Raw genomic sequence first — 24,728 nt, 5'->3', positions numbered from 1 at the left:
TACTTTTCGTAATAGTTGGCCCATACTAGCATAATTATACATATGTCTATTCGGGATAGCCAAGACGATATGCGATGACATAGCGTCCTCGTAACAAATACTACATCGTAACGGATTGCAATTAAGTATTGAGATCGGCAATCGTTATGAATACTTTCAAGCAGGTCAATAACACATTCCTAATTACTTAGGATAATGTTTAAAAATTTGAGCTAAGACAAAAATACAAAAATTGTTATTGATGTTACTTGAATTTCATATTCTCTCAAAAACTTGGAAAAAAAAACAGGCGATGATTTATATGTATATTCGAAACACTCGTAAGAAGAATACTATCCAAGAATTTTCGTGTATGTAAGTAATTCTACGAGTATGAGAAATGTTACATGCTATAGACGACCTAGAAAGTTATAATTATTACATGACCGATGAAGAGGAATATTCGTGTATTAGTTGGCTGATCTACCGTATCTCTTTTCAACTCTAATGCGAGTATTTTAGTAGACTGTTTCAAAGACGCGCAGTCTGAACTCTCTTTCTCATCGTGATACCTAACAAATTTTATTGCGAAATTCATATTACATTCTACTATACGCTATCGTAAAAAAAAATGTCCCTGTCAATAAAATTTCGCTAAACGAACGAATAATAAAATACAATTAGACGCGGATAGTAAATTAGATTAGTCCGTGATAGATTAAAGTAGCCAGATCTTTCTTTGACAGTACGATATTCGAGGGAATGTTAAGATATTTATAAATCGACCAGATTTTCTGGCTTTTTGAGTGCTTAACCGGGTGTAGAATAAGAAAATGATTGAGTTTAACACCCACGCATTCGATATTTTCTTCCATTGGCTGTGGGTCTTCCTAGCAAATTTCTACATAAAATTGTAGGAAAATTTCTAGAAGAATTAGAAGAAATAGAAGAAGAGGAGAGATGAGTAAAGGTAAAAGAGAAACGGACAAGCGGTTAACTATTCTGAATAGGATGATGAAAGTCTTGGTAAAAAGGATGGACGGAGAGCGACGAACCGCTTCTCCTCGCGTTACGCTATCCTAAAAATACGCGGACACCGAGCCCAGATACCTAGATAGTAGTCTACTAATAGTTCGCGACAGCAAGACGCGACGACGACGCGACAAGTCGAGACTCGTGGTGATTAGTCACTAACACGGGCACCTAGTAAAGATATGTCAAGAAAGCCGGACTCTTCTCAATAAACTCCTTCACTACGAATTTCCGCTTTTCTTGCCAACCTACGCTCGAATAATCTTCTTTTTTTCCCTCCCATTTACCTTTTACCAAGATTATATTCACGTAGAGGAAAATCGTTGAATATATCCTCGACTACTATCACTGTTCTCTTTTTCTTCCAGTAATAATCCCCTAAGTTTCACATCTAACAATAAGAAGAAAAATGAGAATAAGAAGAAGAAGAAGAAGAAAAATAATAAAAAGAAGATTACGTAAGCACGCCTAAAGACACCCTTGTTGACAAATCAAAAACGTTCTTTCACATGATCACGTATGATAAATCCTAGGCACTAGTTACACGAAAGGGATGAAAAAATTGAAAGAAATAAAGATAGAGAGGAAAAGAGGAAAAAGAAAAAAGGAAAGAAAACACTTGGAGTCACTTCGAAACACACTTGAAAAGATCGCGCACCCTTAACGTTAAACGTTCCCTGTGGTGTCAGTGAAATCTTCAAACTTACTTGAGGTAGAGAGAAAGAGAGAGTGAGAGACTTACTCTCGCGTATCCAAAGTAGAGAAGAATACTTGTTCTTTTCTTCGAGACGACGTTAACACTCGCGAAATAATATCAAATTCAAAATGCTTTTTCGATCGAAGTAAGTAAAAATAATTCGTCTTCGTCTTCGTCTTTGTCGTAGTCGTCTTGGTCGTAGTTGTCCCTGCGTCGTGGTCGGGTCACTTCTCTTATTTTTAAGGATTATTCCAAACGTTTTTTCTTTTTTTTCGTATATCCCTCTCGTCTCGTTATTTTTTTTGTTGTCCAAGTAGCGCCGACGCTCTTTTTGAACCCGTCCCAATCGCCGGGGCCCCGCGCGCCAACTAAACGAACCGAAATCTCGCAGCTGCGATTCCAAGTGAAGTTAGCCTACGCTGATCTCTACCACCTCCATCACCGAGCATCCACACCCCTCCGCTAGCTTCCCACCTCCGCCACCCACTCACCCACATGATGATGGTTGTTAGACCGTCGTCGTTTTTAAGAAGGCGTTCGAGGGCACCTACACATTCGAATCACCAGACAACAACTCGACCTTACGATGCACCCTCCCTCCCTTCCCTCCTATATTTTCATTTTCAGTTCTTTACTTTTTCTAACCCCCTTTTTTATTATTTTCTTCCCTTCCCTACCCCCATTCATAGCAACGTGAATTTTCTCGTTTCGAAAAGTTTCTATCATTGAATGTTATTCGATTAAACGTTGCTCTTGAAAAACGTTGGAACGATTAATAACTCTTACACCTACGGAAGATAATTATTCTCAATTTTGTTTTCCTACCAAGTTCAATTCTTCCGTCGTCGACCTACCTACGTAATTCGTGCATTCTTCTTAGTTTTGCAAGATCATTATAGTTATTCTTCAATGCACCATAAAAAAGGAATTCGATGAGTCAATAGAGAATGCATTTCCGTTATACGTTTTCGACATTGAAATGTCATCAACAGTGCAGTTACGCGTATTTAGCCTACGCAAAAGATAATTCTTATTTGCGATAAGTAACTGCAAAAAGTAACATATATAATAATTTGCATATATCGCAAAGATCATATACAAAACTATCGTTACGTAATGTAGAATACAACAATGATCATAGGAGTCATATGAAAAGAATGTTAGTATGACGTGCGGTCTGCGAAATTAGAAACGAAAATAGCACCGTTCAATTTTCTCACTTGTCCAAAAATAGATTTATCTTTCGTGCCGATCTAATGATCGATATTATTTTTCTTTATCTCTGTCTAAGTGAGATATAATTAAAGAGACACCCTACGTAGTCATTTAAATCGTGCTGTAAATTATAATTAGTCAACGAAGTCAGAGAAATTCGACTTGGTACGAATCATTGAGATTAAAAAGGGAACGACGATGAATAATCCCTCGTTTAAAGTATTTTATTCTTTTTTAGAAGGAATAATTGGATTAACGAAGAAAGGTAGAAAGGCGGGGTCAACGGAGAAATAGAACGGTACAGAGTGAGACGAAGAAGAAGTGGGTCTTGGCCAAAACGTATCAAGCGAAAATAAGTTTTTCGTTCGAACGAAAGCGTTACCTCCTTCATTTCTTTTTTTTTTTTTTCTTATTCTTTTTGATCTTTTTATTTTGTCCATTCGAATCGAGCCAAGGTAGAATCTTCCCAAGTATCACCTCGACTCGGTTTTCGATGTTTCTAACGGAATCGGTGACACAACATCAGAGGTTTTCTTTCTATTTCTCAAGAGAAGGATGGACGATCTTCTTATCTAAAATAATATTGAATATTTGAAAAACATTAGATTGGCGGAATTTGCAAGCTTGTCGATAGAGAAAATCTCGTCGTTGGAAGAAATCACGTACGGCATCGAGATCTCTCTGGTTCTCTGGCAAGCCGAGCACTTTTCTAAATATACACGATCACCCCTCACCGGCGAATCTATCTTTACGTATTAGAATCTATACCTAACAACTCGAATATACTCGTGTGTTCTTCGAATGACTATCAGCCGATGTTATTCGAGAGAATTACACATATCGTCGGTTAACTCGAACAAAACTACATTCCTCTCTAAGCAAAAAAAATTCATTTTCCCTTCGTACTTTTGCATTTATCGAATAAATCACCTTGACTTAGAATTTCGCGATCGAACTCGCAAAGATACGAGGAAGAGACCTTTAAGCATTCCTTTGCCGTTTCAAACGTTTGACCGGTGATCCAATTGCAAAAGTCGCAAGGTTAGCTAAACGTCGTTAATCGTAAAAATAGAGCGTACAACCACGCTTAAACGTACAGAAAAAAAGAAAGAAAAAAGAAATCAATCCTGATCAAAACCCTAACGCCATTATATTGAGTTCTTGGAAAAAAAAAATCTAACATAAAACTGAAAATATGGGCTTACCGAGAATCGATATATCGGCTAACTTTCAAAATAATTTCTTCTTTTCTCGGTAAAAGTGTTAAAGTTTTAAGAGAGATGGATATATGGATATAGGGCATATTTCATATTTAGTGTTTATATGTGTGCCTTCAGAAATGCATTTATACATATATTATAAAAAGCAGTCATTTAAGGCCTTCAAATGGAGGAGAATCAAAAAGGTTTGTTGTTAAATCCTACGATGATCACCTGTAGCAAAAAGAAAACTTTATTAATCATACAATCAACTTACGCAATAGCCTGACGTATAAATCGTCCAATTCGCAGATGCACTTTTTAATTAAATTCTCTACTTATTTTGATCAAATATCTATTTAACATTGCAATGAAATTAAATTTAAACGTGTGAATTTACATATTCATAAAATACATAAAAAAATAAAATAGGAAAGTACAAATATTATGTTACTAAAATAAATAATATCTATTAATTATTATGTTATTAAAATATTTGTTTCAGATTTAAGACTTCAATGGATCAACTGTTTTCTAATGATGTTAAAAATGATAAAAAAGTTTTAGCAAAATCGAAAGAGGGTGGTCTGGGTCAAAAGTGGTCGATTTAACGTGGATTACCCTATATATATTTGCTTATTGCCGTCTTCGTCGTAAAAAAAGAAGATAATTCACAGTTCTCGGTACTTTCTTAATTTCGCTTGATCTTACCAACAAGAATGTTAGAGAGTTAACTGTTGATAGTAGTATTATAAACGAATTTACAAACGAAAATACTACACGATCGAGAAAAATAAGCTTAAAAGAGAGAGAGTCATGTAGGTAAATGGTTCGTGTTCGTAGAAACACGAAGAGGAGAGAACGTCCAGAAAGAGAAAAATCCCAGAAGCATGCTCGCAAATTTGTAACAAACAAATCGAAACCAAAAGCAGGGGTAGAAAATAACTAAATATTGTACAAAATTCGTTCTGTCTTATTCGTGACTAATCGCTTTTCGTCAAAATGATTTTAGTCAATCTTTCCTAAAGTTATAAATAAGATATTATTTGTCTATTTTGAACGTCTTATAGATATTAGTAAAACGTGCGTCGAACTTATTTTGTTAGTAATAATAAGTTCACGTCTCGCATAGATGGGATTGAGGAAGAGAAATAATAATCGCTCGAAGGAGTTTCAGGTTGAATTTTCGTTGCCGACCGAATGAACCACATTACCGGAGTTTCACGGATTATGCTCGAAATATTTTTAGGATACGTCGTTTTTAGTCTCTGACACGCGAAAGAAATCGCTGTCCCTGCAAAGATTGTAACACACTTTCCAAGCTCTTATTTCATAATAATGTGCAGCAAGAAGCGTGAGATCGAACGATACGTTAGACGAATTAACATTCTCAAGTGTTACCATCGTTATTTTGCGTGCAATTTGGTCACGCGATCTAAACTAATAAATACATCCAAATATCATTTATTTGCTCGTTCGTTGCACAGAAATTGTATGTCCTGAGATATAAATTTGATATTATTGTTGATTTAATTATTCTGGATTAAAATCATAGAAAATGAGAGTTTGTATTTTTTCGAAGGAGTCGGTTGGGTAGAAGAAGGAGGACGACCACTGTGCCACCGACTACCGCCGACCCTTCTTGCTTCGAAGAATGAGAAACACTTATTTGTTCGTTTATCGCATTTCTCTCAAACGAGTGGAACCGAGTGGGCGAATGGCTCGAAGTATATGGAACAGCCGATCTAAAGTTAGACGTCGGTCCGTTCTGGAAATAGATGTTATGAGTGCGAGGACAGGACAAGACACCGGCCTATTATGTTTGCCTCGGATCACGATGCGCTATCATAAAAGAAAGCGGATGAATTACTTCGAAGAGTGCAAGTTCTTACTAGAATTATCAATTACTTGCAATTAATTTTATAACTCATGCATAAGTATTTCAACGATAAAATCGTAAAGGGTGACGCAATGGGTGTTTCCCTTGGCAAAGAAGACTGTATCCTTTATAATGTTTATTATTTGCAAGTAATTCCGGCATAGCTCGCGCTCAAAACTTCATGCATAGCGGCCGACGATGCGCATGGCTGATAACAGCGTGCTTTTACTACTTGGAGTAAGGTCGGCGTTACTAGCAAACGTAACACGCTGGTGTAAAACGTCGTCGAAGAATTTGTCGACGCGTACCTAAAGAAAATCTATTGGCCGAGTGGACGTCTATTTCGAGATAAACGGCACCTACCGTTTACATCGCACCATTGACAACGAGAACTCGCTGAATTTTCCTTGCCAATATATTCACAGATTTTCATCATTATGCAATCGTTCTAGAAATGAGAAAAAAGAAAAGAAAAAAAAATAAACAAAATCGATCTCGTTTTTACAACTTTTTGTAACGAATAATTTTGTCTACAATTTTTCATGATAATATTACGACAACACGCTCTATTTCCGTGCAAAAGAAAAATCATTATACACAACTTGAGAGTTATACATAAGTAAATATATACACATAAATATATTAACGTTACGAGCATATGTTCTTGAAAGTGGTGACACTGTAACATGACCACATTCTATTCTTAGACTTTTAAATTTCAAACGCATCATTTCTCACGCTCCTGTAAAACAATACATAATCCAAAATCGACCCTTATTTATTATCTTGTTTATTATATATAATATTATGGATGTACTTAGCATCATTCATTTATATCTAACCAATTTACCTTACTATCATGTACGATACATATCAACAAATTTGATTCGACGATATAAATATACGTTATAAATCTTGTTGCGAGGTAATATGCGTCATATAGAACTTCTCTTATCTCTCTGACCTAGATACATGAAAAAGATATATAATAATAACATTATTACATTTGAAGAAATCTTTTGAAAAAAATAAGAAAAAATCATGCGATAGATGCAGAAAACGTCAAGATGGGACAGATGATGATCGTATAATGTGGTGTCGGATTAAATCTCGTGATATCGGGGCAAACGTTCGCTCGATGATATCGGATGTTACGAGAGAGACGCGATCGGCACGATTCCAGAAAACAGGCAAAGCAACCAACCAACCAACCAACCAAGCAGGCAGGCAATCCCCAATAATCTCGAAATAACGAAAACCCCGCCTGCTTTTCTATGTATCACACAACTCTTTTTTTCTCTATGTCTCTCTTACTCTCGCACAGGCGCGTCGTGCAACGAGATTGCCCTTCCAACCGCGTATTCTCTCTTCCTTACCCTTCCACTTGCACGCCCGCGATATCTCTCTTTCTCTCTCTTTCTCTCTATCTATCTATCTATCTTCGTCCGATTCACTACTGCTTGCTTGGCCGTCGATATTTTTGGTCGTTGCTCGAGTGAAACGACGGATAACTGAGAGAGAAAGAAATACACCCGCCAATGAGTGAGAGAACGAAACGGAGTACGATGGAGAGAAAGAAAAATATATATATACATATATACATTTGAATGCGTTCGAAGGAAATAGAAAGAGATTGAGATAGAGAGAGAGAAAGAGAGAGAGAAAAGATCATGAAAACTGTTAGCGCCGACAGCGTAACCTGAGAGCTTCTCAGACCCCGCGACCATATATGTCCGCCTATCGTTCTCTCTCTCTCGCTCCCACTGCTTACATTAGCTTATCGTCGACTCTCTTTCTTTCTTTCTCTCTCACCTGTAAACATCTTTTTTCTCTTTTTCGTTACTTTATAATAGAACGAACAATAATATTTTATCGATCACTTCCGCCAATAACAAAAACGATTTATTAATTTCATAAAGCAGTTGCTCATTGTCTTGTCGTTGCATTGAACTCTCTTTGTTTTTAAGCGATTCCGACTCTCGTCGAATTTACATAAATGTTTTTTATTTTTTTTGGACTAAGTTTTTGTTATTTACATATTTCTTAGTAATTTATTAAGTGTATTTACTAAGTGATATCAAAATAGAAATAATTACGTAATGGGATTACATTGGTAAAAAAGAAAAAAATATGGACCATCATTTGTAACGAATCTAAATAATTTATACGAGTAATATACTTGAAATTAATATACTAGCGTTTATACTTAAATGTTACAGAGTAGTTCGAAGTTACGAGAATACTAATATAAGTATTACTTAGTAAAGTAATACTACTATATATTGCTACTATGTAATAATACTAAGTAATAGCTAGTACCGCTAGATGGTAGCACATATTTTACTAGTCGGTAAGATAAAGTAATAGTTATTACCACTAGATAGCGGCACATATTGTACAGTCGGTAATAAAATACAGATTTCCCAATATATTTTTGTTAAATGATTAAAAATTAATGCAACGTAAATAAATTATTATTTTTACTTCTAAACATATTATTGTCTGGTTATATTTGATCACTGCAGCTGAATTCTATTCGCATAATAATTCATAGGGAATTTCTACAATGTATTTACTTTGCATTAATTTAGGAGCACCAGAAGTACATCCCCTTAGTAAATTGGATAAGAACAGATAAGGGGTGGATAAAATAATGTAAAAAAAATTATTAACACGTACAACGACGTTTTTATGTAAATAAACAGGTACGCGCGAACACGCACTACAATGAGTAACACAGTAATTAATTGTAAATCTTATTGTCGAAGAAAAAAAAATTGGTAAACTTAAACTAACGTAAAGTAATTAACATTTTTATGTGTGCTCGTATTATAACCGTAACAACGTGCACGTTCCATTTTTGATGGAAAACAAAAAATGGAAAAGAAAAACGTGCGTATGTATATATGTGCTTATAATTATATACACTTTTTTTTATTTATATATATATATATATATATATATATTCGGTGCAAACAATCGATCGAAAAAAAGGTAATAAATTTTGTCAAAACTAAATGTACATCGTTTCTATCGGATTTATCCGATTTCGTTGGAATTCTCTTACAAAAATGTAAGTAGTAACTATTGACCGTCATTAATAACAGAGAAACTAAAAAGGAGGTGAGATTGAAGAAACGTTGAAATTATAAATGATTGGGATTTGATATCCCATCTTTTTTATCGCGATCGTTGCACCGAAACTGGCACACAACTTCTAATATTTACATTTTACAACGATCAAACGTATTGCAAATATACTTGATTATAACGTGCGAACAAATGTCGTTAAAGATGTGATTAAAGGCATGAAATAACAATTAACCGTGATAGAAAATCACAAAAAAAAAAAAGAAATAACTTTCATTATAAGTCTACATCTCCGAAAAAAATTCTGGCGGTTTGTCTCGTTAGCCTTATGATCGTCGATAAGGTAGGCAACTTGAACATCTAGATCATTTGAATATTTCTGGCCTAAGTACAATCATTTTAGGAACCTGTGTTGTTTAACTTATTCAACTTTATACATACTCTAACAAAAATGAAACAAAACGATCTGTATAGAAATTTTGGATAATAACTAATAAAATATCCTTTAAAAAGGATTCAAAATTAGAAAGATATACAATGTGTATAGAGTATTAACTGAAGGATGAACCATTACGTCGCATACAATGATCTCTCTTGATACTAGTAATGATTTTTATGCAAACAACGACCTCGCACATTAAAATTCCACTCGCGAGTGTCATGGTGGTATTAGTAGTTGTGTATTGATTCTCGAAGATGATCCTTTCCGCAAACATATATTATAGTATCGAAGATATAGCTTAACGGTATTTAGAGTAACGATTTAATGTCATCAAATACTATTGCTAACGCAAAAATACACAATCATTTGAACCCTTAACGAATACCTACGATTATAATAAGTGTATAAGGCCAGGACAATAATCGGGACAAGAGTAAATCTAATACTTGTCGTTCAAGTTGATAAAAAAAAGTAACATTTGTTTAACAAAATGATATAAAAAGTTAAGAAATCACGATGCCATTTTGGACTGTTTCAAAGAAAGGGAAACCAAAAGACGTACGTGTTAGTACGCAACACGAATAGGAATTGTGTCTCCGACTTGAGTTAGATACAGGTGAGCGCGTACCAACGACGATAACGATAATTGAATGTTGCACAACACACACGTCGACGTAATATTTAGAAACGTACAGTCAGATTTAAAGCTAACATTTTTTATACATGTTTCTGCTATCGTCTTTGTATTCCACAGTGTCAGGGTTGACTCTATGTGAAAACTAACGTGAAAAATCTAATATTTTCAATATCAGTATTGCTTCTATCGCATTTCTAACTTAGTTCGAACGCTCTATTATCTCTCATTTTGTTGCAAATAACATTTTTACAGTCACATTTGTTACTTTATCGGCAACACGCAGGGATATATATATATATATATATATATATATATATATATATATATATATATATATATATATATACCAGTTATATTAGTATACTACATATTATTACAGTTTCTATTACATTCTTTTTTCCACGACTTCCTCATATCTCGATAGCCGTAATAATAATGCATTAACGTTATCGTTAAATTCTTATCGATGAAAAATTCCATCCTACAATCTGAGAGACGTAGTTTCTTAGCAAGGAAAAGAAAAACACACGCACACGCACGCACAAGCACATGGCCATCGAAAAAAACAAATCGGTGCAATGGGAGGAAAGTAAAGGACAATAAGTATCATGGATAGGAAATTGAAGCATCTCGACGTTAGGTTTATCGTTCTAATAAGATCGGTGTCAAACGAAGACGATGAAATCATTTTATTCGATTTACGAGACGCGCGAAGGAATCGGTGGCATCTCTCTCTCTCTCTCTCTCTGACCATTCTCTCAAACGTCCTTGGATCTTACGTAGAAAGAGTAACTAAAAAGGCAGCAGCAGCAGCATTACCGAGCAACGCAAATAATGATTGTAAAAAAGACAAATATGAGTTATGCTCGCTCGCTCGAATTTTCTTCGGATTTAGAAACGACAAAAGGATTTTAATATCGATTCGAAGAAAAGAAGAAGAAGAAGAAAATATGACGATTAACGAGAAAAGGAAATTAATAAGGAGGCTGTGCTTAACGAACGTACATCCGGAAGTATTTAGCCTCGCGAAAATGGCATGTAATCGCGGTAACATCTTCGAGGAACGAATTCTCGCCGTAATTATCCTTGTCTCTTTGTAATTACGTATATCCGGATTGGCGTTACCAACCGAATAGTTTTTCCTTCTATCATTGCGATTCGCGAGATTTTTCGTATTCGCATTGGCGAGGATCCTCTATGAACGAGAACACGACACTTTTATCCTTTCTCTCTTTTAACATATATATATAGGATCGCGGTACCGCGTACCACCATCACGCGATCTTCCCGCTTAAAACAATAATTAACAAAGGCAACGAACGTAACGCGTCGCGAGTTTATCGCAACCTACCGGATGAACGTAATCGCACGTGTACGTTCCTTTTCGATAACGCGCGTCCTCCTCTTACCGGTAGAGATACAATTTGGGCAACAGACTAGGGACTCGACCAACGCGCGTTCCTAAATATTAATAATATTTAATAATAACGGCAAAATGATCAGGGGGAAAGGAAAAATAAGAAAGAAAGAAAAAAGGGAAAAGAAAATCGTGAAAGAAGCACCGTGGATAGATTTTAGTTAGACCCAGAGAGAACTATCTTATCCTTTCGTTTCTTTTTCTCTTAGCGGCTTGTTTTTTGTTTGTTTGTTCTCATTTTCATTATTCGACGACTTAACAATTAGAGTTTTTGAACGATATCGAATTTGTCCTTAAATCCGATCGATTCCTTCTTAGGATCGTATTTCTTCCGTGCCGCCAATTGAGCCCTTAGTTCTTTCGCGCTCATCTGCAGAAGGTTCAAACCTTGCTTGGGCTCGGTGTTCCCTGCAACAGTGCCATTACCGGTGCTGGTACCAATACCGGTACCACCAGTACCACCGGTGCCATTGCCAGTTTCGTGAACGTGAACCTCCGTCGTTTCGCTGTTTCTTGAATTAGCGCTGCCGTTTTCTCGGCCGATGCTCGTCGTTTCTTCGTTTTCGCTCGATAGCGAGGACATCGTCGTCAAAGATGCAGTTGTCGTCATCGTCGTAGTCGCAGCTGTTGTCGAAACATTCGTCATAGTTATCGTACTATCGCTGTGATCCTCCGCATCGTTGGAACCGCTTGACTTTCGTGCATTCTGAAAAAAAAAAAGAACAAAAAAAGAAAACCAAATTATTCGAAATTTATATAACTTCGATTCCTAATAATAATAATAAGAAGAAGAAGAAGAAAAATTATCTATTACGGGACAATATGCTAAGACAACCAGGCCGAATCGTCAATGAAAAAAACTTCTCACGTTCGCGTCCTGACCAATATCCCTCTTAACCGATTAGATTATCGACCACCATTCGTATCACGTACCAAGGTCAAACGCGCCTCTTCATCGCGTGCCACTTTTCCTCCAAATATTCGAAACCGGACGTTTGTTTCTCTCCCCTCTTTCCTCCACCACCGACGACCGTGATACCACCGTGATCGGATCGTTACGGGGAAACTACGTCGATTAGTGGAGAACGCATGGATTTTTTCTTCCCTCCGTTTCAAATAATTAAACTTCGAAACTACTACTACTTTCTCCATACTTTTTCGCTTCTACTTTTTGGCCTTACGGGTTGACTCTTCTTCTTCTTCTTCTTCTTCGATGATGATAGACGGGAAAGAAAGAGAGTAGGATAGATTTTCGTAAGATATTAGAATGACCTTGGAGCCTGATGCAATTCTGAACGGTACTTAAAGGAATTCCATTGGTTAGACCTATGAGCAACTGAGAACCGGTTTTACTCAAGCGCAAACCGTTTAAATCCCTTCAAAATAATGTTAGTCGGCTATCGCGTTGGCCGACGTTAGACCACCGCATGATTTTCAAAATCTCTTCATCTATTTGCCAAACGATATTCTCCTATTTTGTAACGCGGATTGTTTGGAAGAAATAATGAGGTGGAATTAGAATAAACATGTGTACCTAAATGAAACGTTCTTTGATATTCGATTATACGCTTTGTTACGTATCTAAACGGTTCGTTAAATCGCATTAGAATGCGTTCGCTTTTGCCATTTCCTCTTTGCGCAAAAGATTTCTCGCGATTCGTGAAATAGATAGAAGAGTAGGGAAAAACCATACAAATTTGAAAAAAAAAGATAAAAACAAGGTAAATCGATTTACATAACTGCGAACGGTCCGGTGCCGATAAGAGGAGAAGGACCGAAGCGTTTATTTGCAGAATAATTTACAATGTAGCACTGTCTCTTTCTCTCTCAAAAGTATTACCTTGAAATATTTAACGTATATAAGCAACCAAGACGTTTCACCTGCTAAACGAAAGAGGAATTCACGACCCAGAAAATACAACGCGAACGCGAATCGATCCTCTGATACGTTACTGCTTTGAAATTACCCTGAGAGTCATTTGTCGTCTGCTTACTGGTGCACGCACGCACGCACGTATGCATACAGGTAGATAGGTAGGTAAAGTCATTTAATTATTCTTCGGGGAGAGAAAGGAGAGGCTGCTGCAATCGCTTGGTTTCCTTTTTCTCTCTTTTTTTTTTTTTTTTTTTTCGAATACCCGTTATCCTGATGCGTATATGGGTATTCGATGTCGAGAAAATGCGGGCACGCTCGTTTTCTTCGTATTTTAATAGATCTACAACGGCCAAAGTTTCGAGCTACGATTTTGATGACCTTTTTGTCGACGAGATTACTATCGTTAATGCGAATACCCATCAACGCATAATATAATAATAAAGTAGTACTTTTGAAAAGAGATCACGCAATTGCACTTTGTAAAGTAAGTTGCAATCAAATCGAATTACTCGTTAGATATTTATACGAATTTACGTAAGCTCGTCAAAAGACCGGAAAAGGAACTACTGACTGTATATATATCATCATACGAGATCATCTAATCGAAAAATGAAAGACGATACGAAAACTCAATTGTTTTTCTATACCTAACAAATATTTTGTCGATTTATTAGCTAGCGAGAATTTCTAACAATTCGTCGAACGCATAACGCGATATAAGTATAACCAATTAAATTCGCCTAACGTCAGAAAGAAAGTGTTATCGTTTCCCTTTCGTTTTCTCACTACACATACTAACTTTATAATATACACTTGTGTGTGTGTGTATATATGCATTTTAAAGTACCCATAGGCTCGCGCTTTGAAAGAACGCGTAATACAAATTCGTTCGAACGAAAGGAAGAATTCAGGACGGTGTATTAGCCAACGAGCACGATGTTACGTAATTAGAAACGCGAAGAAGAAGAAGAGACTCTCCTCGTCCTTTTTGTACACGAGTATATCTCGGCTAACCGATCGATCCTAAATCCCAAGGAAATTAATCGATCCCTCTGAAAAAGGAACATCCGGTAATTAGTATAATTCCTATATAAATACTTTTTTTCTCGTTACGTATACCTATTTATCTATTTGTCCATCTATGTATTTATGTACGTAGGTGGGTGGCATTGTTGCATCGGCTGAGAATCACAGTCTCTCGCAATTTCGCGCGATAAATTTCGTATTGAAGATTGCGAACAACAAAAAATACCACAAGCCAAGATCTTTCTAATCTTTCTCGATAAGGTTGAAATTAGAAACGAAAAAGATTTCCTTTTTTTTCCAGAACAAACACAATGAATGAAACCAAACGAAATTTAATGAGATTTAAGGGTCATACGGGTGTATATGACAGGGGACAAGTGTTTTATTCGGTGTTATTTATCTTTAGAACAATAACATTTAGACTATTAGACATCAGTCAAATGTGAGTGACGGTAAAGTTTTGATTATCTTCTTTCGTTTTAATAGTACAATAGATCGATTCATCGATAAAGAACATGTTGATAAAAAGATTAGATAAAATAAAGATTTTTTTCTCCTTCTCTCCAGAGTATATACTCGGAGTTACAGACAAAAGGATGAAATGATAATGAAATTTTGCGTGGGCGAACTTTAACTCGGAGAAAGTTCCGTTGGTTGTTTAATACGCGATAAAAATGATGATAACAGAGAGGACATGAATTATCGTAAAGTTCGATTGCCTCGTCACGAGATAGAACAAACGAGATATTTTTTTTTTCATCGTGTACCAAAAACCAAAAATAGTCAAGTAGGTAGATACATGTAACCACTTAAAAAATATCTATTTAAAAAACAAAATTTCATATAAAGTTTTAATCAAGAATGTCGTGTAACTCTTGCTTTATTCTAATCTATAAACTGCAATGAATTGCATACTTAGACCATTAACAATAAACGGCAATAAATGATAAACTATCTCTAATGATGATTATCACGTGAAATTTGTGGTGAATATTATTATTTTCCTTTATTTTAGGCTTTTTGTCAAACGATGAAAGTGTTTCCTCGAGTTGTTATCTTCGAGACGAAATAAACACAGATGTTGGAAACACTTGTACTATGTTTCTTAAGTGAAATCTACTCGTTGAAAATCGTTAGGTGGGGAACGGAGAGAATAAACGGCACAACGTAACGCGTAATATATAATATATACCTACAATTTGATGCAAAAATAAGCAATCGTTGCTCGCGTGCATCGAAATTCGTCGAATTCTGCCAAAGCGGAAAAAGAGGAAAATATAATGAATGATTCTAAAATTCTTTGGAAATATTCTTTTCTTAAGTATATATAAAATGCCTCTGAAAGACAACTATGATCTCTAGATTCCCCTTACGTCTCGATAGAAGGTCGGATAATAGATATTTTTATTTCTTTTTACGTTAACGATGATGCATCGAGCGAACTACTCACGTGAATCGCGATGGAAGAGATAAATTATAATAAAAAAAAAAAAAAAAAAAAGATAGAAAAAGTTCTCCCACACGTTGCATGCATCGCCTACGACCACCTCCAATAAACGACATTCCTTTATCCATTAATAAATAATTAGTGGGAGCAATTTATAATGTCAGAGGCTTGAACCACGAAAGAAGAGAACAAGAGAGGGGTGGGGAGAAAAGGAGAAAGACTCACCTCCGATCCCTCCTCGTTATCCACGCTGTTGGGATTCTTCTCCGGCGTCTTGATCACCTTGACGTTCGCCATGGTGCCCTTGACGATGACGTTGTTAGCCCTGAAGTACTCGTCAGCCTCTTGATCGAGCACCAGGAGCTTGGTCTCGTTGGGGAACGCCTTGATGCGTTCTACCACCTGCTTGTGAGTCTCGTTGGCTATGTTAATCTCATTTACCTCGATGATTCGATCCCCTTGCTTCAAGCCAGCAGCTTGGCTAGGGGAACCCTCGTCCACCTTACCGATATATTGGCCATTCTTCCCTTTTTCTGCGTGAAGATTGAACCCGTAGCCGTCAAAGTCATCCCACTTGACGATGTGGCAAAGACGAGCGTACGGTGTCTTATCGCCCTTCAGGGACGACATCTCCAGACTCGCACTTTTTGACTTTTCTAATTCGACACCGCAGAAGGGATGAAACAACCAGACACTCGCGATCTACGCGACTTACTTTTTAATTCTCAATAAAGGAATTAAGTTTTCCTTTCTCCTGAATTTTCCTGTTTTCCTTCTAGATTCCTCCTCCACCTCTTCTACGCGGTGGGGCACGTAGGGAAAACCGCGTGACAATGTGTCTTCGAATACGACTGGAATCGCAGACTATTTGTTAACCGGCACGAGCACTCGATCGAATAACCAACAGGTACGGTGACCATACACGAGATCGGCGGCGAACGAACTAAAGGTCGATTCGCGCGTACGCGGGATCTCAGGGACCAATCCCGTCATCCTGCCACTCTACTGGGGCCTCTCTTAGTTCGAGGAGAGGGGACTACAATCGAAAAAGAAAAAGACAAGGAAAAGAGTACGAGTGTGTTTGTCGCGCAATGTGACGGCGCAATATGCAACCTTCTCTTATTATTATTACTTTTTTTATAACCAATATAAATTCATTTTGTTATATCTTTTTATAAATCTTTACGTTCGTTAAATGAAACAAATATTTAATTAAATGAATTAACGACGAGAACGAAAGAAAGGGAGAGGGAAAAATTGAATTTAGATACAGATGGCATTTTCGTCTTTACCGAATGTACTGCCCTCGTGCGACAGGTGTACAAAGCTTTACGAATTTCTTCTTACCTGGAAGAATAATGAAAACACGGCTTAAACGCTACATATATCAAACGTGCTCGAATCAAAAAAAATATGACCAAGAAATTAAAAATTGTCTTTTATCTGACAATGAGACTAATGATAAATTATGACGCTCGTTAAATCTGCTTCGTTCGCGTGAATTGCCATGAAAATTATTCATATCTAATGAACCTTCTTATAATCAGCATATTTACATTAGTACACATTATATTTCTTCGAAGATATGATGCTATATTATTTAGGCATATTATTTATGCTAAAGGAATTAAAAGAGGAACACGAACACCTGTTGCCACTCTCTGTAGAGTTTGATGAATCATGGCTTTGTTAACACGTGTATACACGGAATCACGCAACATGTTGCCATACCTTTCCGGGCCTATAAATGACGACTTTCAGGTAAGAGAAGCGACCTTTAATCTTCGCTCGCAACTACCACTGATATAGTCTCGTGGAAATAATAAAAAAAGAAAAATATATGCTAGAGTTTCGTCGGAAACATGCCATCTTGGAGCAAAGAAAATTTCATCGGTGAAAATAATGCAAGAAATTAGATATTCTTGACTATTCCGCTAACCACATCGTTCCTAAAATTTTACATTCTTCGCGCATGCAATTCTTGGTAATGCAGCCAAAGAGACGTGACTTTCGACATTTTTCCACGCACTCGTGTGTGCATGTATAATATTCTACAAAAGAACGATCAAACATACAGGGAAATTTTAATTACCGGTAACAATTATATTACCATGTACGTTACAGCTTATCGGTACAACGATAAGCTTCATAAATGAAAATAATTATGAAACAGAAAATAAACTATTAACCTTGAAGAAAGAAATAATCAAACATTGAAACGAATGCACGAATTATACGAATACACGATAGACGAGCGATAACCTCATTAAAAGTATGTTTAAGTCGACAAATTAATTAAATAGCAAGGCGTGGATTTACTTTAACTCGACACATCGTGATAATAATGGATGCAACGCGTGTGTGTGGGAATGTGACGTAAGTACACGAACGAAGCATCGGATGCTGTTAAACGTGTGCGTGTATTTTTCGAAAATACGACAAGGAAAATGATAAGAGAATTATGACGAATCGCTCCAGTTTTCAGATGACGCTTATTAATAAAAGGAAAATATTTTCGAAATATCGTTAAAAGCATTCTTGTAGAAAATACTACTTAAAGCCAACGGAGAATATTTTACGTACATAGATTACAATCGAATTACCTTCTTTATTCTTTTTCTTATTTCTTTTTTTGCAACGTTTTGCTAATATTTCATATTACGCATTTTAGATCATTTAAATGGTTCATGAATAAAACGGCGACTCGTGTACCAGTCACGAGAAATTATTACGAAATAACAAGGATAACCATGCACGGCAATTATAACTACTTCAACTTGTTGTTTCCGTTTCTTTTCGATATTTTGATGCTAGCATCGATGTTACCATTAATAAAAGAATATAAACGTTGATTACTTCGGGCATTATTATTTTTTTTTTCATAATTGTTAGAGCCATTTATTAAAACGTTTCCTTTCAAACAATAGAACTGTGGAAGGCCATCTCCTATGTAAATAAGCATTAAGAAATTAATGAGTATTCTTAGTTAGTCATCTTTAAAGAGAGAGAACAATTTTATAAGAATTTCACACGAGTTATTTCATTGACAAGATCATAAATGCATATTCGTATTTTATCGGCGATTCAAGTAATGACTAACTAGCAGACTGTTTACTCATTTTGCATATACAAATATTCTATGTATACGAAAACACACGCTTTCATTGTAACGACGAAAGAAAAGAAGGAGATCATATTTTCTTCAATTTACTTTCACGTTTGTACGCATCGATGATGCCACTAATTAAACTAAAAATCGACGAGAGATAGATTCGAATTCATAAGCGGTGACCGGGCCCGACTTAATCTCGTGCCGTTCCTGGGATGACAGCAGTGTGGTCTGCGCGAGGAGGATGCGCACGGACTAGCACGCTGACAGATTGCTGAAAGAGAAAGAGAGAGAGAGAGAGAGAAGAAAAAAGAGAAATAATAAATGACAGAGAGAGAAAGAGAGAAAGTAGACGTAGCGGTTGTTGGAAGGTGTATCATAAGAGTATAGTCGTAGTTGGTCGTAGTCGATGCCACTGTACGGTACGGTGAGCATCTTTTATACTTTTAAACGTGCTTTTACCGCAAACCCATTTTCGCATGGGTGTACAAAAGGAGCGTCTCGTAGAATGCCTTTTAATAGACACGTAAGAACGCGCGTTGTGCGTATTTTTTGGAAATTAGAACAGATTAGAAACATAACACGTATATATTCAACGCGACAGATCTCAAGTGATTAGACCGAAAATGTGGAGTCCTACTCACGTACAGGTGACAGGTAAGAGTCACGAATGATACGTCATAAAGTTTGAATTAAACGCTTATGACTCGACAGGTGGCTTGAAGCAAGAGAGATAGATTACATTCTTAAATAAGAGAAATAAAGAGAAGTCATGAAAATGAGATATGAGTTTAAAGTCGATTAAAATAGAACGCGTAAGCCGAGTTACGTGTTTTGTCCTCGTCGAAATGTAGGCGAACGAAACCTCTTAAGTATTACCACGTTGCTAGTGGAATGTGTTTAGAAAGCTATTATCTCGTTGCTTTGCACTAATTCTTCTTTCGATATTATGACGGTTATACTATTCTCCTATTTATAACGTTTCTTTTTCTAATTTTTTTTTCTTATAAGAGAAATAAATAAAAGAACGACGGCGCACCTTCTCCCGCGCTTGTCATTCGAAAATGCGCGCCTAATCTAGTTTGAAGGACGACACGAAACTAAACGTACAAATGTAATACCGTCATTCTTTTTTTTGGAAACTTTATATGCGACTATATTTAACGTCGTGTTATCGTTGTTGATAGTGTTGTTTACGTTATACGATTAAAATAAATATATGAAAACGTTGTAATATTACTATCATTTAAAAGGCATCGCGTGTAGAAGAATTTGTAGAAAAAAATAAATGAATAAACATTCTCAAGAAGGAATATCGCAAAATGGCTAAGCAAATGTTTATAATATTATCTATGCTTTGGTATAAAGTGTTTCGCTACGAGTTCGAAGTAACGGTTTCACGCTTGAGATGCACAAGGCTGTAGAGAGGTTTTTACCAGCTGTAGACGAGAACTTTAACGCGAGGAATATATGACGAGAGTCAATTATCGCAGCCATATACGTTATTTAAGTGTGTGCACACGTCTATACACAGGTATAATACGGTGATCTCTTCATTTCAAGATGGCCGCACGGTTTCGCCGTTTTCTCAATGCCTTTATATCCTTCTATATAGAAAATAGTCGTGTGAAAGCTCGCATAACGCGACCTGATGTTGCTCCCCTTTTTCGCTCGTATATACGGACCGCTAACTCCCTTCGATCAGTAACGTAGTCAGCTGCAACAACTCCTTCTTTCTTTTTCAATTAGCTATTTAAATATTTATAGGTTAGAAACTTGGAACTTTCCACTCGATTTCATCGGTCGCGCGTTTAACGTAAATTAACAAATAATTCCATTTGTTTTTTTCCTTCATTTCCAACGTTCAAAATTGAATTGGAAGTAATGTCTTTGTGAAAAATATAGGATAGAATTTCGTTGTTACGTCCCTGGACGCACGAAGCGTTAAAAAATGCACGCTTCCAACCTGAACGACATTTGACCGATGGTACACGGTTAAGTCTTTTTTATGGACTTTGACCCATTGACTTGGAATTGAATCGTGAAAGAATGTTATGGGAAAAAAATTATAGTCTACTTCTTTTTTTTTTTTTCATTTTTAATCATATTTAATCCTAGGAGAAAATCGTGAGAATTATTCATAAACTTATTAACGGATTCGTCTTTTCGCCACAGACCTAGATAAATTAACAGGGGCGTATTTGTATACTTAATTGGGGCGGTAACCGATAGCTAACATTTTCTCGTTTTAACTTGCCGATAAGAGTGAACGCGATTCTCTTCAGAAAGTTATAGAACGAACTGGTATGCAACCGATGAAAGTCATGCTAGATCGTAAAAAGTTTCAAATATAGTAGGCAAAAAATACTAACGAGAATAATTTTCATTTTGTTTACAGTTCAAAAAGCGAAAGGACTATTGACCAAAGGAAAAAACAGTGAGTATAAAAAACACTTCAAATATGTTTACTTTTCAAAATAATCTCTTTATGTTTAATACTTTCTGACTATATTACCGATTTTATCAGACAAATAATGCGTCAGCGTTATCAAATTTCGTAGCAAACAATTAGTTACGCGTTAGCGTTTTGATGACTAATTATCATTTCTTGAACTTGATTACGGCATCACTGACCTAATAATATGTCCAGATTTTTTGGGCTAAATATTTATCGTTTACATTTATGAATAGCTTAGGTAAGCACGCGCGTTCAGTTTTCTGCACCGTTTCAAAGTAAATATAATATTGCAACAGAGGTAAGAATACTTTAGAATGCATAACGGTAGGACGTAATACGTGCTATTTCACGAGAAATCGAGGTTCCTCGAGTTGTTTTACGATGGTAGACTCCACAAAAAATAATGTAGAATCTACTTGGTTTTCATTAATTAACCGGTCAATTCCCCGTCCACCCACGTAACAAACGTTTAACCTATCTTGATTCAGAGACCAACGATTGCTTCGTGACGATTGCCCTCGGCAAGGAAAAGTACCAGACGTCGGTGAAAGAGAAGGCTTCCAAGGACGTGGAATGGCATGAGGAATGCGAATTAGCCATACCAGAACACGGAAACACCGCGGAAATCGTCCTCACGGCATTGCACCGTAACTTCCTTGGCGTAGATGAATTTCTCGGCACGATTAGCATTCCCTTGTCGAGTTTCGATGTTTATGAGAGACCCAAGAATAGATGGTACGTAATAAAGTGAAAACTCTATATCGAAGATGGATTGATTTTTTACGAAGATACTACGGTCTTGCTTTCACCAACTATTTGCTGCATATATTTTCGCACGAGTTGAAAAAGATCGGGCCTATGCAATTCATCTAGGATTCTCGGCATATACGCGTGCATATAGATGCACATATGTAAGATTAGATCTAATATTAAAATTGAGCACACAATAAGAGTTAAGAGACGAGCTGTAAAGTAGATACCACGACTATATGTTGGACAGAAGCCAACGTAGTATGTACGTGCGCGGCTTATGCATACGTGATGCACATAATGTGATGCACAAACTCGATATATAAAAAAAAGGGAAAAAATCTTGAGTTCAACTTATATACATATAATTTTACTTTCTCTCGTCTCTTAGATTTCATAGATAAGCATTATACATTTTTTTTTCTTTTTTTTGTTAGGTATACGTTGTGCAGTAAGCCAGGAAAAGAAAATACAAAAGACAGAGGCGAGCTTGAAGTAAGAATTGGTTTTATAGTGAAGGCTGGTAGTTTAACTGATCTTACGAGAAAGGAAAGACACAAAAGTTCTCTAGGGCAATTGTCGACTGCGGCTCAGTCAATTGGAGGAAGTTTGTTGAGTATAGGTAGTATCGAGAAACGTAAGGGATTAAAGAAGTTGGCCAAGTCTATAGGTAATCGAGTTAAAGGAAAGAGCAAAAATAGATTAGATAAAGAGAATTTGGATGAGAGAGAAGAAGATCATGGATTTCGAAGGACTAGACAAGAACCCGGAGAAGCCGATCCTGGTGTCATCAGTGAGGACGAGGATGAATTTACGGTAAGCTTACAATTAAATGAAATAACTGGGATTAGGATTGAAATTTTGGTCATAATACTTATCGTAGGATTTCTTTCAGTTCGACGATCTGTCTCACAAGAGTTCGGCCTCATCGTTGAATGCACCGGTCGCTAGTGTAAATGGTGCGAAGAAAAGCAATAGCGTGACCTCGGTCGAATCCGCTGGTTCCTCTGGTCGAAATAATGTCGGTCAAGAAATACAGCAAACGGCACCGATGATGATTAACATGGCACCCAATAAGCCACCACGTTTTGCCACAAGTTTCTCGACCACGTCTCTGTCCAAAATCGATGATCAAAAAGACGAATGGGGTCTGAAACTTTACGGGAAGCAACCTAGTGCTTCCAAGAGGTTAGATCATTTTTCATATATTTTATTTTCTATACTCGTAAATTTAACACTTCATTTTCTTTCCCCGTTACAGATGGGAAAATAACAAGCTGAGTAATCCAAAGATTTTGATAGATGAGGCAAAGGACGAACGATCGGATCGATCGCCAGCACCCTCGCCATCGCCAACATCCAGATTTAGAGATACTCCAGAACCTCCGAGTCCAGCTCCGCGAGAAATAATTCAAATTAAGAACAACAAAGAGGAAAAGCCTTCTTTAATCAAAGATAAATTTTCCAAGGAAGATAAATTGAAGGATAAGAGAGAGGAAAAGTTCCTTACGCGGAGTCCAAGGGAAGAGAAAATATCAAAGAAAGATAAAAAAAAGGAAAAGGAGAATAAAACCAAAGAAATGAACGAGGAGAATCATCCTTCATCCTCGGAAAGGATCATAATAGGTGGGGAAGACGCGTTTAAGGGTGAACAAGTATCGAAACATCGACTACCCCATGAAGTTATTTCCCAATTTGACGGAAAATCTAGAGAAGTACAAATATATTTTCAACGAATGTTTATGATTATTATTATTTTTCTTAATTTTGCTATTATCGTATTACTAATAATTTGTTTGTGTTTGTCTAGGATTTGATAGAACTGACGTTACAACTTCAAGCAGAAATAGCAGACAAAAAGAAACGTATGGTCGATTTGGAAGATTACATTGATTCTTTGTTGTTACGAGTCATCGAGTGTTCACCACGTTTATTGCAAAATCCATTTCAAACACAAAGACGTTTATCGTCTCCTGGACATCAGTGAAAATTCACGCGTGTTCTTCTAATCGAACTGATATTATTCTTGTTAAATAATTTCATTTTATTCCCAATGCCGAAGCTCCTTATTATTATTATTATTATTATTATTATTATTATTATTATTATTATTATTATTATTATTATTATTATTTTTTGATTACTATTAATCTCGTTCAATCATTCGACGTTAGAATGTTCGTGCTTTTAACTTATTCCTCGTGATAATCATTTTTAGCATATATATATAGTTTTTAGGTAATTTGCACAAATGTGTCGTTAAGTTTTAGTAGTATCAAATTCAAAATATTATTATATGTCTTTTACTTTGCTGTTAATATCGTGGACGTTGAAACATGTTTTAAATATGTTCCAATAATTTTCCTGTCTTCCCAGTATAACAGAACATGAATTCATTAAAGAAATCAAATTCGCGTTTTATTTTAATACGTATGTCCGTCCGAATGAACTTATTGGATGAAATGCCAATATCTA

The 24,728-nt window shown here is 36.2% G+C and overlaps 3 protein-coding genes and 1 long non-coding RNA gene across 5 annotated transcripts in view; 2 read left to right on the top strand and 2 right to left on the bottom strand.

Moving 5' to 3' along the window:
* Positions 1-2,096, bottom strand: part of bent (projectin protein bent) — a 62,427-nt gene extending 60,331 nt beyond the window's left edge. Inside the window, 1 exon segment of the mRNA XM_089173233.1 lies at positions 1,754-2,096. The gene's annotated coding sequence lies outside the window, so the exon portion shown is untranslated.
* Positions 308-9,361, top strand: LOC149032395 (uncharacterized). Its single transcript, XR_016176776.1, has 2 exons — positions 308-1,469; positions 4,628-9,361. It is a non-coding gene; the product is annotated as an uncharacterized LOC149032395 (long non-coding RNA).
* On the bottom strand, positions 8,667-18,532 carry LOC107070021 (uncharacterized). Its single transcript, XM_015327813.2, has 2 exons — positions 16,162-18,532; positions 8,667-12,293 (listed from the first exon to the last, which is right to left on the bottom strand). Exons 1-2 carry the CDS (start codon positions 16,564-16,566, stop codon positions 11,850-11,852), a joined length of 849 nt encoding a protein of 282 aa, XP_015183299.1. The 5' UTR covers positions 16,567-18,532; the 3' UTR covers positions 8,667-11,849.
* Positions 18,533-19,430: 898 nt separating this feature from the next.
* On the top strand, positions 19,431-24,663 carry Rip11 (Rab11 interacting protein). Of its 2 annotated transcripts, none has more exons than XM_015327815.2 (7): positions 19,431-19,702; positions 21,444-21,482; positions 21,992-22,238; positions 22,691-23,069; positions 23,149-23,441; positions 23,515-23,968; positions 24,064-24,663. In XM_015327815.2, the coding sequence occupies exons 1-7, from the start codon at positions 19,672-19,674 to the stop codon at positions 24,238-24,240; spliced, it is 1,620 nt and encodes a 539-aa protein (XP_015183301.2). In that variant the 5' UTR covers positions 19,431-19,671; the 3' UTR covers positions 24,241-24,663. The 2 variants fall into 2 exon arrangements, with proteins under 2 accessions (XP_015183301.2, XP_015183300.2); XM_015327814.2 differs by lacking the exon at positions 19,431-19,702 and adding an exon at positions 20,282-20,579.
* Positions 24,664-24,728: the final 65 nt, after the last annotated feature.

The sequence above is a fragment of the Polistes dominula genome, unplaced genomic scaffold (assembly GCF_049000335.1).
Source record: "Polistes dominula isolate Pdom_NZ unplaced genomic scaffold, Pdom_raw_medaka scaffold_35, whole genome shotgun sequence".
In the NCBI taxonomy this organism is placed as follows: domain Eukaryota; kingdom Metazoa; phylum Arthropoda; class Insecta; order Hymenoptera; family Vespidae; genus Polistes; species Polistes dominula.
This window is presented reverse-complemented; position numbering and strand designations above follow the sequence as displayed.

Bases quoted from the DNA above. Each gene is read 5' to 3' on its own strand.
- LOC107070021 (XM_015327813.2), bottom strand. From the start codon at position 16,566: ATGTCGTCCCTGAAGGGCGATAAGACACCGTACGCTCGTCTTTGCCAC. The intron at 12,294-16,161 runs GTGAGTCTTTCT...TTTTTTTTTCAG, and splicing joins ATAACGAGGAGGGATCGGAG to AATGCACGAAAGTCAAGCGG.
- Rip11 (XM_015327814.2), top strand. From the start codon at position 20,516: ATGACGAGAGTCAATTATCGCAGCCATATACGTTATTTAAGTGTGTGC. The intron at 21,483-21,991 runs GTGAGTATAAAA...ATCTTGATTCAG, and splicing joins ATTGACCAAAGGAAAAAACA to AGACCAACGATTGCTTCGTG. The intron at 22,239-22,690 runs GTACGTAATAAA...TTTTTTTGTTAG, and splicing joins GAGAGACCCAAGAATAGATG to GTATACGTTGTGCAGTAAGC.